The 13,847-nt window shown below is 48.7% G+C and overlaps 1 protein-coding gene across 6 annotated transcripts in view; it reads right to left on the minus strand.

Annotated features, from left to right (window-relative positions):
• FRMD4A (FERM domain containing 4A) overlaps positions 1-13,847 on the minus strand; it is a 380,907-nt gene that overhangs the window by 139,101 nt on the left and 227,959 nt on the right. The window contains exon 1 of one of the 6 annotated variants that reach the window (XM_062631902.1): positions 12,267-12,468. The exons of the other annotated variants lie outside the window; for them this stretch is intronic. Coding sequence (XP_062487886.1) covers positions 12,267-12,359 — 93 coding nt within the window. The 5' untranslated portion in view covers positions 12,360-12,468. Of the gene's footprint in view, positions 1-12,266; positions 12,469-13,847 lie in introns of those variants that run through there. 6 annotated transcript variants of the gene reach the window in all.

A 13,847-nucleotide genomic window follows, 5' to 3' on the forward strand; every position in this document is an offset into this window, starting at 1 on the left:
CTCAGATCCTCACATTTTTCTGACAAATCTGCCACTTCTTTCGGTGCCTGCACAGCAGTGTGACCCTGAGCGCCTGAAGAGCTCAACACAAGTGTGTTCAAACAGCTCTGTCGTTTGTATACATGAGTGTGTAAAGACTATAGATAATATATCTTCAATACACAAACACAGACAGTGCTTGTAAGTGCTTGTAAGGCACGTAGATCTGGAGCAGTGTGTTTGTGTGTATGAGCAAGGCATGCTTGCTTTCTCTGCTCTTTGGCTCTTGAGGATGGGAAAACTGGTGCTGACCTCCTTTGTGGGACATCAGTGACAAGACATGACATACATGCTTGTTCTATCTAATACAGGGATGCTACAGAAAGCAAGCCTCTCTTGTGGTTACTCATGAAATTTTATGAATTGTAGATGTTTTTTCTCAAGGAAAGGACGTTTTAGTTACCTTTATCACAAAACTAAATCTCTTTGGAGGCTCCTACCCAAATATTTACACAATAGGTTTCCTAGGGAAGGCCTGCTGGCAGTTGTTTTAATCTGTGGCATGACTGCCCTCCTTTCTATCCATCTTTGCTGTGAAATTGTCTCAGAGAATCCTATAAACTCTCTGTGACACAGCCCAAAAACCCACACCATGCTCAGCTTATCCCCATGTGCCTGTCACTTCATCACTGAATTATCAGCAGCTGCCCACAGAACTGCTCCATCCAACACAAACAGAGAAGGCGATGGGAGGAAACAGCTCCGAAGGGAACCTTTCCCTTTCAAAACCAAAAATCCCTCCTGGTGAAAGCACTGTCACACTGAATAACTCAAAGGCATCAAATGCAAATGCTGTTTACAATGACAGTCCTATAAATATCTGCAACACATTTCATTAGCTGGTGACTGCAGGAATAGAGGACTATGGTGTATTCTTCCATGACTCAAATCAGAAATGGTAATTGGAGGCAGAATATCTCCTAAGTAAGTGCTCACTGCCTGTATAGGAGGCAATCACTGTGCTGAATGCACAAAAACCTGTGTTGCTTTGCCTGGGTTTGGACAGACCCACTGAAAGCAGATAGGGAGAGGTAACAGCGCATTGATTACAGTGAACTATTAGATTAAACATCTGCTCCTACTTGACTGCTTCTTACTGCCTTCTCATCCTGGCAACTCCTAAGCTTGTAGGGGGGACACAAAGGGAGGAAAAGCGGTGTGGGTTTGATGTCTGCACAGTTTACTTAGTGCATGTGGCAGTACTACACTTTGCTGGTCTTGCACTGACCATGCCTCTTTGCATGCCTGCATGTCATCTCCTGTCCTACTTCTCAATATCCTGAAGGAATGGGCTATCGTTGTTTCTTATGCTGTGTGTTCACAGAGCATCCGCCTCAGTTGCTGGTCTGCACCTAATAAATTATAGTGATGGTGACTCTTCACCAGAATGAGCCATATTCAGGCAAGCTGGCTTCCACCTGAGCCTTGGTGGCTTGGAGTTCTAAGGATGGGGAGATGCTCAGGATAAACTGCTGCTTCTGAATACAGTGTTTATTTCTACCATTTATTTCCATGAGTCTTTCCTCAACCAACAATGGGAAGTCTGATTTGTAATGTTATTCTCAAGAGGGAGAAAAATTGTTTTAATTTGACACAAGGCTCCAGGCATAAGGAAAAAGGTCTATAAAGCCTGCCCTGTCTGTAAAGGTCAGCAACAGAGTACATACCATGGCCTGAGCTTTCTGGAATAAGCCAAGACTTAAATAGCAGTGTTTCTCACTACAATGTGGAGAAACCCATTAGACACCACTTCTGCCGTTCAATTTTGTTAATATGATGATTTCAGATTGGAAAGGCTATTTGGTGCTCTGGAACAAAAGAGGTTAGCTGTTAAGATTTTTCCCTAGCAAGAGTATCCCACCCATATCCTCAAGCATCTGCTGCCTGCTGGCAGTACTTCTGTAGGAGAATGAAGATGTTGCATATTCAAGGAAACAGGAATATCCTTTTCAGGTCCCCTTTCAAGGGAATTTGGTGGCAGGTGGAACATTGGAGCTGAAAAGATGGACCCAGGAAAGATGCTGTAGATGTGGATAATAGCAATGCAAAAAGAAGTAGCTGATGGCTGATGTATAACCGGACTTTGCCTTCTAAGGAAGAGTGTCTCCCTGTTATGGAAGTGCTCTGAGGCTCTGTGAAATACATGCACAATCCATAGGTGGATTGAATAGCCAGAAAATATAGGTCAACAATGATGCAGCATCTCCCACCGGTTTGGTAGGACTGGAGGAACGTATCATGTGCAAGGCCTTTGGCTTTCCCTGAAAGCCTCTTAATCCCACCCCTCGAAAAATCAATGTCCTCACCCATGGACTAAGGAATAGAGATGAAATAGCTGAAACCATGGTTACAGATAGAGCTCTTCACAGCCTCTCCTATCCTGCAGGAAGGGAGCACTGCCGTCCCTTGGAAGAGCTTGATATTACCCATAGCAAGGGGGATCTGCAGAGGATGTATTTAAGAGGGGCTGCTTCAAGTGTTGCGATCAGTTCTGCAAACAGTCATTTGTCAGGAGAGGGAAGAATCAGCCTCAGCAATTAGAAAGCAAGAGCCCTCCTTGAGAAGCGGGGCTGGGACGTTGTCAGCTGTGGTGTCACACCATGAAAGGCGCGACCCAGCCATTGTGTGGATGTCAATGGGGAGCGATGGGATAGAAATTAAGACAAACTAAAGGCTGAGTGACCTGGTGACTTCCCTGTTTTGTCTTGAGCGCTGATAAAAGAGTTCCTGGCCTGCCCAGGGGCTCCTTGCTTCCTCCACGCAGCTCTTTCCAGTCTTGCTCAGGCTCCAGCATCACCCGGGGACATCTGCACAGGTTATTTCTCATGCTTCCTCTAAACAGTGCTCAGCACAAGCATTCTGATCTAGCAAAGCACATAGCTGTGTCTATAAGTCCCTTTTATTTCAGTGTGACATAAGCAAGTGTTTAAGTGGCTTACTGTATCAGGGCTGAAATGAAAAACCATCTCCTACAGTCCTTAAGTCCATTTACAACATCAAGCAATAACTCTCAGGCGAACTTTAAAGCTGTGAATGCCGCGTCTTAACCTCAAAACACTTGGTGCTTGAGCCATGTATTTAGAATTAAACCTAATTCCAATGCCGGATTTTAAACCAAGCAGGGTATTACCCGGTAGACGCCTAAATCACTGCTCTGAGAGCAGCCAGCCTTGGAGGCCTGATTTCAGTTATATCCTGAGATAAGAAAGTCCTTTCCTGGACAGGCCAGCTTCCTCACTAGGATGGAGGTTGTGCTGGTTCATGTCACGTATTGTTTTCTCTCTTACAAATAACACAGATCTCAATCTTTTCAAATACAAAGGGAAGCAGAACATCTTGCACCCTCCCTGTCGCCTTCTGATGTTGGTGCAGGAGGAGAGGGCATTCCCAGTGCATAGTTTTCTCTACATTTCAGTCTTTTGCCCTCATAACTCTTTCCATTCCCTTTCTTGGCTAGAAAGCAAACCAGTTACCAGCTTAAAAACATACCAGCTTCCGATCGTTATTCCCACTATTACGAGGAGTGGAGAATTTGGAACTTTGATAGGGTTGGTCAGAGCATCATTGGAGCCTGGAGCTGAGGCTGACCTCAGGAGGGTGACACATTTCCGGTATTATTTGTTATTCTCACTGGCCACAGGTGTCTTAAACTCAACAGATTTCTGCGTCAGCAAAAGTGTGTCTTGATAAACCTTGACTCAGCTGGTCAGTTGTACAGGTGGTTCAACATGGAAACCAGCTTTGGGCCAATGTTTTTAGTCAAGAACATGCCAGAGCTCTTAAAGCCTTGCTTCAAATTGGGATCCTGTAGCTACCTCATCTACTTTTACCTGAGCATCCTACAGGAAGTGGAAGGAGAGTGGCTAAGGCAGCCTACGGCCTCATCCCACCTTATGGACCTTAGGAGGATTCACGCATATACCAAAGTAATGCCCAAAAGCTGAAAATGTGCCACTATCACTTAAAAAACATAGCAAAAAATAAGCCCCCTTCACCCCTATCACACAGTATCACAGTATGCTAGAGATTGGAAGGGACCTCAAAAGATCATCTAGGCCAATCCCCCTGCCGGAGCAGGAACACCTAGACAATGTTACACAGGAATGTGTCCAGGCGGGTTTTGAATGTCTCCAGGGAAGGAGACTCCACAACCTCCCTGGGCAGCCTGTTCCAGTGTTCCGTCACCCTCACTGAGAAGAAGTTTCTTCTCAAGTTTAAGTGGAACCTCTTGTGTTCCAGTTTGCACCCATTACCCCTTGTCCTATCATTGTTTGCCACTGAGTAGAGCCTGGCTCCATCCTCGTGACACTCCCCCTTTATATATTTATATACACTAATAAGGTCACCCCTCAGTCTCCTCTTCTCTAAACTATAGAGACCCAGCTCCCTCAGTCTTTCCTCATAAGGGAGATGCTCCACTCCCTTAATCATCTTGGTTGCCCTGCGCTGGACTCTCTCCAGCAGCTCCCTGTCCTTCTTGAACTGAGGGGCCCAGAACTGGACACAATATTCCAGATGGGGTCTCACCAGGGCAGAGTAGAGGGGAAGGAGGACCTCTCTCGACCTACTAACCACCCCCCTTCTAATACACCCCAGGATGCCATTGGCCTTCTTGGCCACAAGGGCAGTGTTGGCTCATGGTCATCCTGTCGTCCACTAGGACCCCCAGGTCCCTCTCCCCTACACTGCTCTCTAACAGGTCGTTCCCCAACCTATACTGGAACCTGGGGTTGTTCCTGCCCAGATGCAGGACTCTACACTTTCCCTTGTTACCTCAGGTAGACAATCTTCCTTGCTGTCATGTTCCCAGATAACACTGAAGATAACTTGCCCTGGATGTCAGCTGCTCCTGAGATAACTCAGCTCAGCCAAACTGTGTGAAGAACATCTTTATTTTGTGAGCTTTTCTCTTTTTTTCCTGCCATGGTGAACTTATCTTCTAGATAATAATCACCTTGAGGCAAGTTCTGTAGTTTCATCCCAGGTTTGCACATTATATACGAGGACCATGACGCAGCTTTTGTGTTGCCCATCCCTAATGCAGCCCAATGGAATAAATATGAAATGGGATGCTCAGAAGGAAAGAAGATACAGGATCTCTGGTATCTTAGCACAAGGAGAAGCAGTGTGGTCTGGGACAAGGTACTTCATCAACTTTTGGGCATAGATGTGCCTCAAGAAACCCACAAGAAACCCTCAAGAAACAATACAGGCAGGGTCTCACATCCCCTTGAAGAGCTATGTAGTTATGCTGTGCAAATGTCCATTCACTTTGCAAAAAGGACACTGCATTTTCTAAGGAAAAAGGGTCTGGATTATCTGATAGGACAGCCCTTTATCAATGATGGGCTCCACAGCCTTTTATGTCACATCAACTTCTCTGCAGGGACTCTTGGTTACCTTTTGGTTCATTCCCTACTATGTATGGCGGTAAGCACCGTAAGTCCTCATCATGACAATGACCATGTAGCACTAAAGTACATAGCAATAAATGAGTATTGTTGTTCTTCCCAAAGATGCTAGCATCTCTGTTAATCTCTCCTACATTTGACCTGTTTATTTCCTTGTAAACATACATAAAAGTGTAATTTTTTGTACAGTTTCACACTTCAAACATGGCATATTTTCAGCAAACTCTTCCAAATATCACTCATTTGTGCATTCAGACAGGGTGGTAATTACATGAGAGCATCCAAGTCTTCTGGGAAAACACTTTCAGGAGGTTTGGTTTAGTTATAGAGAAGAGGACAATTTATTTGTTACTAAAACCAGTGTGATTTGCTGGAGGTAAAAAAATCAATGTAGGTTCATAAGAAGATGACCAAAGTGACCCAAGGCAGTGGAAGCAGCAGTATGTGTGAAATATTTGTAAAGGACAAATTAAGATATATGGCTCAGTGTTCTTTAAGCACTCATTGAGTGTTTTGTATCTCCTGTATCACTAAGCATTTGGAGGTGTGAGCAGTGATTGCCCTGATCAATGGAGCCAAGGCACTGGGCAGTGCATCACTCAGCTATTCCATAACAGAGCAGGTCAATAGATAGCACTGAGCAGTGGTATATATGACACATAATAGAAAACACACTTGCAGAAGTCATTCTAGATGTGGAAAAAAACCCAAAGTAAAATATTAATGTGCACACAGAGTGTGGTTTTGTTTTTTGTGTTTTTTTTTTCCTTCTTCTTTTAAATAACACTCCAAGAACTGATATGCTTGCAGTGGAAAACTAAGTCACTGGGTTGTTTCCAGCCACCACTAATCAGTGGCTTTGACACACATTAGACATTGAGAGCCAGGGCTGTGGCTGGTGCCTGTGCTGGGCAGCGACTAGTGGCTCTGCCTGGTGACAGTGTTGGTGCTGGGTGGACATTGTCCCCAACAGGGTTTTGCAGGGAGGACAGGGTGAGATGCAGAGCACACTCAAATGACAAGCAGCTGCCTAATCCCCAGAGATGCAGGTGTTGTCAGAAATGAGCCCTCCCTGCAGAAGTCTGGTTTGGCCATTTCTGTTCCTGCTTCATCCTCATAGAATCGCAAAATTGTTTGAGTTGGAAAGGACCTTAGGATCATTCAGTTCCAACCCCCTGCCATGGGCAGAGACACCTCACACTAGACCAGGTTGCTCCAAGCCCTGTAAAACCTGGCCCTGAACACTGCCACAGATGGAGTGTTTACCACTTCTCTGGGCAACCCATTGCAGTGCCTCAGCACCCTTACAGTAAAGAACTTCTTCCTTATATCCAATCTAAACTTCCCATTTAAGTTTTAATCCATTACCCCTTGTCCTATCACTACAGTCCCTGATGAAGAGTCCCTCCCCAGCATCCCTATAGGCCCCCTTCAGATACTGGAAGGCTGCTATGAGGTCTCCACGCAGCCTTCTCTTCTCCAGGCTGAACAGCCTCAGTTTTCTCAGCCTGTCTTCATATCTGTGCTGAGCAGGGCAGAGCTGGGGCTGGAGGACAGGGACATGCTCTGCCTGCACACCTAAACAGCTGAGAAGCACAAAGGGGTCCCACCCACCTGCTCTTGTTCGGATAGCTCCTGATGCAGAGCACTTGTGCATCTGGTGAGATCTAGAGCTAAAAGTAGCTGCACTCTAGGCTGAAGGAGGGAAAACTGCTTCCAAGACACACAGCCTGTGTTTTTATACTCCCATTCATCTTCTGAGTAATGCCAGGATGTTGCATCACCTGTACTGAAGATGTTTTAGTATTGCTGCAAAACTGGGTCCTGTCTGCATCAGGGCACCTCAGAACATAATAAATATGGGCATCCTGTAACCTCTGCACAGGAGGAACCTGGAATAAATGCCTTGACTTAAGCCTGTCTGTACCAGATGACTCTGCCTTTTAAAAGCCAGGGAAGGATGTCCCTTTCTGGAAGAAAGCACACCAGCTCTTTAGTACTGTGCAGAATCGATGCAGAAGAGTTGAGGATGGGAAGTGAAGAGGGATCAGCTTGATGCAAAGTCTGCAAACTCAGCAGCTGGATCCGATACCCCTGAGTCCTAAGCTCCCAGGATTCAATACCCATTCTGAAGCAGCCTTCAAGTACACAGTTGGCTGTGCCTGTGACAGAGGACTGAGAAAGTGAAGACACTTCCCAGTACCTTTAGATTTGCAGATTCCCCCCAGAATTGCCACTGGCATCCCCAGAGCACTTCAGAAGTTCCGAGATGCAGAACACAGTGCAAGTTACCTTCCAAATTGATTTTCCAGCATGCTTGCACGCTGGGGTATGTGTATGTGTGCACAAAGAAAGCACTGTATCTGACTATATTTCCCCTAAATCATCCGTGTCCCCTTGAGTGCCTCATTTCACTGGGAAATGAGTGTGTCTGGTGGTACACAAGCACACACATGGCAGTCACGTGTTGAGATGATGGGCATCTTCACAATACCCTAGCTGGGGATAGCCAGGAAATGCTGAGCAAGGACAAAACTGGTTTTAAAGGTGGAAAGAGCTCCATCCTTGTTCCCCTCTCCAGGACAGGTACCACATGTCAGCTCCAGTATTGTGCTGCCTTTCCAAGCTGTTCCCTTGATGTGGCAGCTCTCCACCCATGTCTCGTCCTGCATAAACCCTGTGCGAAGGAAGCAGGGTCAGCCTGTGGCTGCTCCTCTGTCTACGCAAAGCACTTCCTGGTGTGAAATAGCTCAGCTCGGATGGATGGGATGCCAGCAGCGCCTGCAGCCTGTGTGGTACAGCTGCAGCCACGCTCAGTCCCATGTGGGCAGGAAACCCAAACAAGGGTGGGTTTATTTTGGTTGGAAGATGTGGGAACTTCTAAGAAGAGAATGAAATACATAATCTAAACACAGAGCGGGTTGGCAAGCCCCAGAGCCATTGTCAGCATGTTACATGTGGACGTGTACACAGAGGATTTCTGTAGCCGAAATGGGAATATCGACCTCTTTTTGGTTTGCAGCTGTCTAGATTTGCAGTGAGCCCTTTTACAGTGAGTTTGAGTTAAAAAAGAGTCACTTGTATCCTTTTTAATGCCCTCCAGGGCTTTTAGCAAAGATTACTACACTAGTAATCATGTGCATCCCACCAGTGCAAATACAGGTTGAAAAGAGCACTTTGCTACCCACTAGTGATCTTTTCTTGAGGGTAGGACACAGCAACTGTTTAACACCACATAGAAAATGTCCCACAGAAGCTCAGGAGAAGAGCAGAAGGATGGTGGATCTGTTAAGAAAGGAACAAGAGGGGGTTCTAAGCAAGAACATTGTGCATTGGAAGTCAGATGGTCCCTGTCCCAGCTTTGCACTTTAAAGCCGAGCACAGGCTGAAGTCCTGCCCCATCCCATGGAGATGCACCAGGGTTATGTGGCACCACACATGGGACCACAGAGAAGTGTAACACAGCTATGAAGCAGGGATGTATTGGGAAGGGGAGGTACATCAGGCTCTTCTACTTATTCTGGCAGGCAGCCTACTACAGCCCAACACAGGCAAGGAATAAACTTTCAAGCTCCATGGACCTGCAAGTAAGATGGAGCACAAAGGTGACTTGGAGCAGAGGGAGGCAGAATCAAACCTTACATGTCTGCCATTCATCAACATGAAAGTGCTCCCAGAAGCTTGCAGCTGATCAAATACCTGCCTGGGGTCTCGTCTCGGTGTCAGATCAGAGGGAAAAGCAAAGTCATTTTTGGTCCTTGATGGGATTCATCTCCAGGGCAGAAGACAGGGCTCCAACTCATTGTGCAGCCTTAGAACACTGCTTCCTGGCTTTTTAGGAAATGGCACATATTGAGATTCACAGGAGGGATTGGGATTAATTTGTTAAAATTACAGAAGGAGAAATATTGGAAGCCATGTTGGGCAATCTGCTGCTGGCTTAGGGGACTGATACGCCTGGGAAAGGCTGGGACAAATTGGGATTTGGAGCTGAAGGAGGCTTGCAAGCAATTCAGCAACAGCTTAACCTTTTCAGACCTTGCTGCCTGCTGGGCTGCTGTGCTCTGTTTGTACCTCCAGCCACTGGAAAGGAGCAAGCCAATGAGGATGACTGGAGGTTAGCATTGCTGGGTGACCTTGGGATCCAGCTGTGCACCCAAGCACAGCGCATCCTGCAGTGAAGCATGGGGACCCTGGGGTACCGCTGTCACCTACTTGTACAGCTCACACCACAGCATTGCCTCCCCCCAGGTCCCCAAGAGATGGGGCGTTTGTGGGGTGGCTCCAAGCTAGATGGAGATGTTGGGTGCAGCCTCAATCCTACAGTGCTTGAGTGAAATGGCCGTCCCAGCATCCAGGCTGCTCCTGTTTAGTTCACAAGAAGTGGGTCACACAAAGCCTTACTGCATATTCAGGGGACATCACTGAGCCTGACCCAAAATTTGCTTGGTGTTGCACCAACACACTCCTTTTATACCTTCTCTGTGTCTCTTACCCCTCTTGTAATGCATGACCCTTCCTTCTCCCTTGCAGTCCTAGCAGAGTGGGGCTTGAGGATCCAGTCCCTCCCCAGTGTCTTTCAAATTCTCTTTAACACAGCTTTTTCTCCCTCACCTATACCATGCAATTTTACTTTGCTCTCTGCTAAGCTGCATTCAAACCTGTTGTTATTCACACAGCAAGCAATAGTAGCCACAAAGGGGATATGTACGACTGTGATTACCTGTAATACTTGGGAGTAGACTCCATGACTTGGGAAGTTTTTCCTAGTCTTACATCCCTACTAACAACACTCAACGCACTAACTAATGCTCCTGACTTGGCTAAACAGTCTGACATGATCTCTATGGAAGATGCCCTCTGCACCAAGTGATGCTGCATTGCCATATGGTCCCAAGTGAACCAATGCTCTGAACAGAGGTAGCACCAAATACTGGAATCATTAATGCAATAACCAGTTCGGACACATGGCAATGGGACAATCATAAATCACCTACCAGGAGAAATGGGTAGCTTGCCCCAAAGGGTTGTGAATGACTCACTGCTGTACCTATGCCCAAAGAATGTCAGAGAACCCCTATTTCTAGCCTGGGTTAGAAACAAAATTCATATAAGAATGAAATACTTGACACGTGCATAAATTCACATGCTATGCAATACTGCAAACTTATCCCTACTGTGGGAACGGACTTTGATGGGGCCACTTGCAATGCAAAGGTTGTCCAATGCCAACTCCTTCAGCCTGTTAGGTCCTCCCAGCACCTTCAAAATAGCCACTCTCATGATAAGAAGCAATACATCCTTAGCTCCCCATGGCTTCTGTCACAGCCCCTCTTGCTCAGCAGCACAGCTGGGTGCAGGAACTGCCCCATGAGCAGCTCTCCCTCCTGCAGCACAAGGTATGTCCCTGGATGACACTGATACTTAAACCCACCCTAAAAATACTAAGATCTGGAAGAGGACAAGAAACCAGTAACTACTGTGCAGGGAAGGTCAAGGCAAGCAGCTCTGAGCCACCACACCAAGCTGGTGCCCCATCGCCTGGCCAGCGTTAGCATCGTGGGTTCAAGTCAGTGCGCAGGCAGCGCTGCAGGCAGCAGCCCTCCTGCGGGGCCCTCTGCCACAGCCGCAAGGAGAAAGGGGATCAATCGGACAGTTTTAGCTCCATCGAGATCTCTCTGGTGCCTGGCAGGCGATTCCAGGCAGGGAAAAAGGCACAGACACCCATGCCGTTAACAGCCACCTCCGTGCATGGACAGGGGATGCTCATCAGACCTCGGGGGCCAATCTAGAGGACCTGGGTCCGAGACACCCCAATATGCATCAGAGCCATGATTCAGCCGCTCTCGATACCCAAGGCACCGGGAAAGCCCAGCTCAGCCGTGCCCATGAAGTGCGGTGCGCAGGCAAAGCACCACACCCCCTTCCCGGAGCAAAGAGCGAGAGGTGCCGGGGTTTTTGTTCAGGACAACGTCCTAAAATCCCAAACCAAGCCAACGAACCTGGAGTTCGGCTTTTCCCTGTGACCTGGCTTGCCTGGGAGAGGAGATTTGCGAGCTCGCTCCCGCATCTATGTGTGTTGCATTGCTAAACCGCTGTCAGGGCTATTATTAGAATCAATTGTCTCTCCTGGAAATTGTATATAGAAGCTGGAAGCAACTTTTCTCATGCCCTCCCCAGCAGCTAGCGGGCTAACAATGCGGCCAGAAACCCTCCTTACGGGAGCGTGTCTGCAAGGCTTGCAGAGATACACCCATACAGGCACAGTTTGCAGACAGAGAGATTTATTTGCCCTTCCTAGCCCTGAATCTGTAGCAACTTTTCTACCCCTGATTCAGGAAAAGGTGCATAGGGAAAAGGAAAGGCGAGGCAGGGGCTTTACCCTTTGCGAAGCCCCCCAGTTCTGAATTAAACTTGCTGCAGCCATTTGGAAAGGGAAGGAGCAGTCCATCTTAGCAGTCACTGGGGACAGGCATCCAGATTGCTGGGAGGGAGGTGGGGGGGGGGGGGGGTTGGAGAAGAAATCACAGCACCAGCTTCTTTCCCCCACACCCTCTCCTTCCCTCTAGTGCAATAAACCTCAGCCGCCTAGCTCGTCCCCATTCTTTGCCCATCAAATTCGGGATCCTGGGGTTGGGTTTTCCTTTTAGGAAAGGACAAGGGAAGCAGATGCTGCCCACATTTCTGCTGGAGATCAATGGAGGGAGGGGGGCGTGGAGCCTCCCGCACACTGCGGCTGGGCTTCCCCCGCGGGGCCGGCTGGAAGGGGAGCCCGGCCCGCCTCGCCTCCCCTCCGCAGACAAAGACCCCCGTTACCTTCTCCCGCTCCTTCGGCGGCTCCTCAGCTCCGAGCCCGGGACGAGCGCATCCCGCTGGATCGCCGGCAGGCCGCGGCTCAGCGCACCGCATCCATCGCCCGCCTCTCCGCGGCCCTTCCCTCCGCCCCGCTGCCGGCACGCTCCCCGGGCGGTCCTAGGGCGGGCCCATGCTCCGTGCCGGGATGCCCTCACCCCCCTTTCTTTCCCCTTCTCCCTCCCTTTCCACGCCTGCCGGCCCCCGGAGCCCGGCTCCGCGGAGCTCCGCGAAGCTGCGAGGCTGGAGCCGGGAAGGGAGGAGGAGAAGGAGGAGGGAGGGAGGAGGAAGGCGGGAGGAGGGCAGCGAGTAGCAGTTGGCGCTGGGTCATGTGAAACAGATGAACCCTGCTCAGGCCTGCCAACATCTGGGCTCCCCTTTGCCGCTGAGAGGAGAATGAAAGGTTGAAAGGAGGATTCATTGCCCCCATCGAACCACACCTTGCGGTGATAAGGGAGAGCAAGGGGGATGCTCTGAGTGCTCACACAGCCCTGGCAGGGAGGAAGAAGAGGGCAGCAGGGGCCCGGGCACCCTTGGAGCTGAGCAGACAGAGCAGCTCCTGCCAGGCTGTGCCCTGGGAATGGGGACGCTTTCCCTTTTCCTGGTGATTCACCCTTGCTCCCGGCTGGTAGAATGGTGCCTGGCCATAAAGCGTCTTTATGTACTGCACTAACAGTAGCCCTTGTGCAAGGGTAGTACTATTAAATCAGTCAAGAAGAACAATATATGCGGGCCTCCATAAAGTGCTGAGATTTTGGTTTAAACAAGCACAGCACAAAGCATCCACACCACAACACCTGCACTCAGAGCTCTGACTTGCTGCTGCTTTGCCTCCACACCAGCATTTTCTTTCTGGAATTGGGGTTATTCCCACCAGGTAATGTCATGAGGTGTCCCTGTGCCATGCTCTGGCCCACGCTGGCCAGGAAGAGGTCTGCTCTGGGAGGGGAGGTGAGCCGGTGAGCCCTTCCTTCATCTGTTTTCAGTTGGCATTCATGCCACTGTGAGAATGTTCATGGTGAGGATGGAGCTAGGGCTTACATGGGATATACAAAACATCTTCTTTGCCCTGTAGGAAGATAGCAGTCACTCGACCAACACGATGGTAGTGAATGAGCTGGATGTCTGACTTTACCTGGGCATCTTTCTGAGTTTGATCTGCTATCAGAGTGAAAGCCAAGACCATGCCAGTATGGAGATGCCACAAGACTTGATGTCCTCTCTTCTGCAGCTTGAGAAGCCAATGAACTGCAAAGTGCTTTTGGGTATAATGGCCAAATACTAGAGCACAGTTCCCTATCCTGTGTTTAAGGATGCAGACACAGGCAGGCTCACCCATTGAGCTTGCTCCACCCAAGGGGCTAGCTTTCAGTAAGAGGATAAATATAGAGGCAGTTCTGAGCTCTGGCTGCTCAGGGTTAAGAACCAACAGCTGAGGTGGCCCAGCTCTGCTCTGGAGATGGTCCAAAGGTCAGGACACACTGGCAAGAGGCAGCAATGTACCCATCTCTGCTCCAGGAAAAGCAGTGGGACCACAGCTACATT

Source organism: Pezoporus occidentalis, unplaced genomic scaffold (genome assembly GCF_034315485.1).
Source record: "Pezoporus occidentalis ecotype Australia unplaced genomic scaffold, CSIRO_AGI_Poc_V1 ctg38, whole genome shotgun sequence".
In the NCBI taxonomy this organism is placed as follows: Eukaryota; Metazoa; Chordata; class Aves; order Psittaciformes; family Psittacidae; genus Pezoporus; species Pezoporus occidentalis.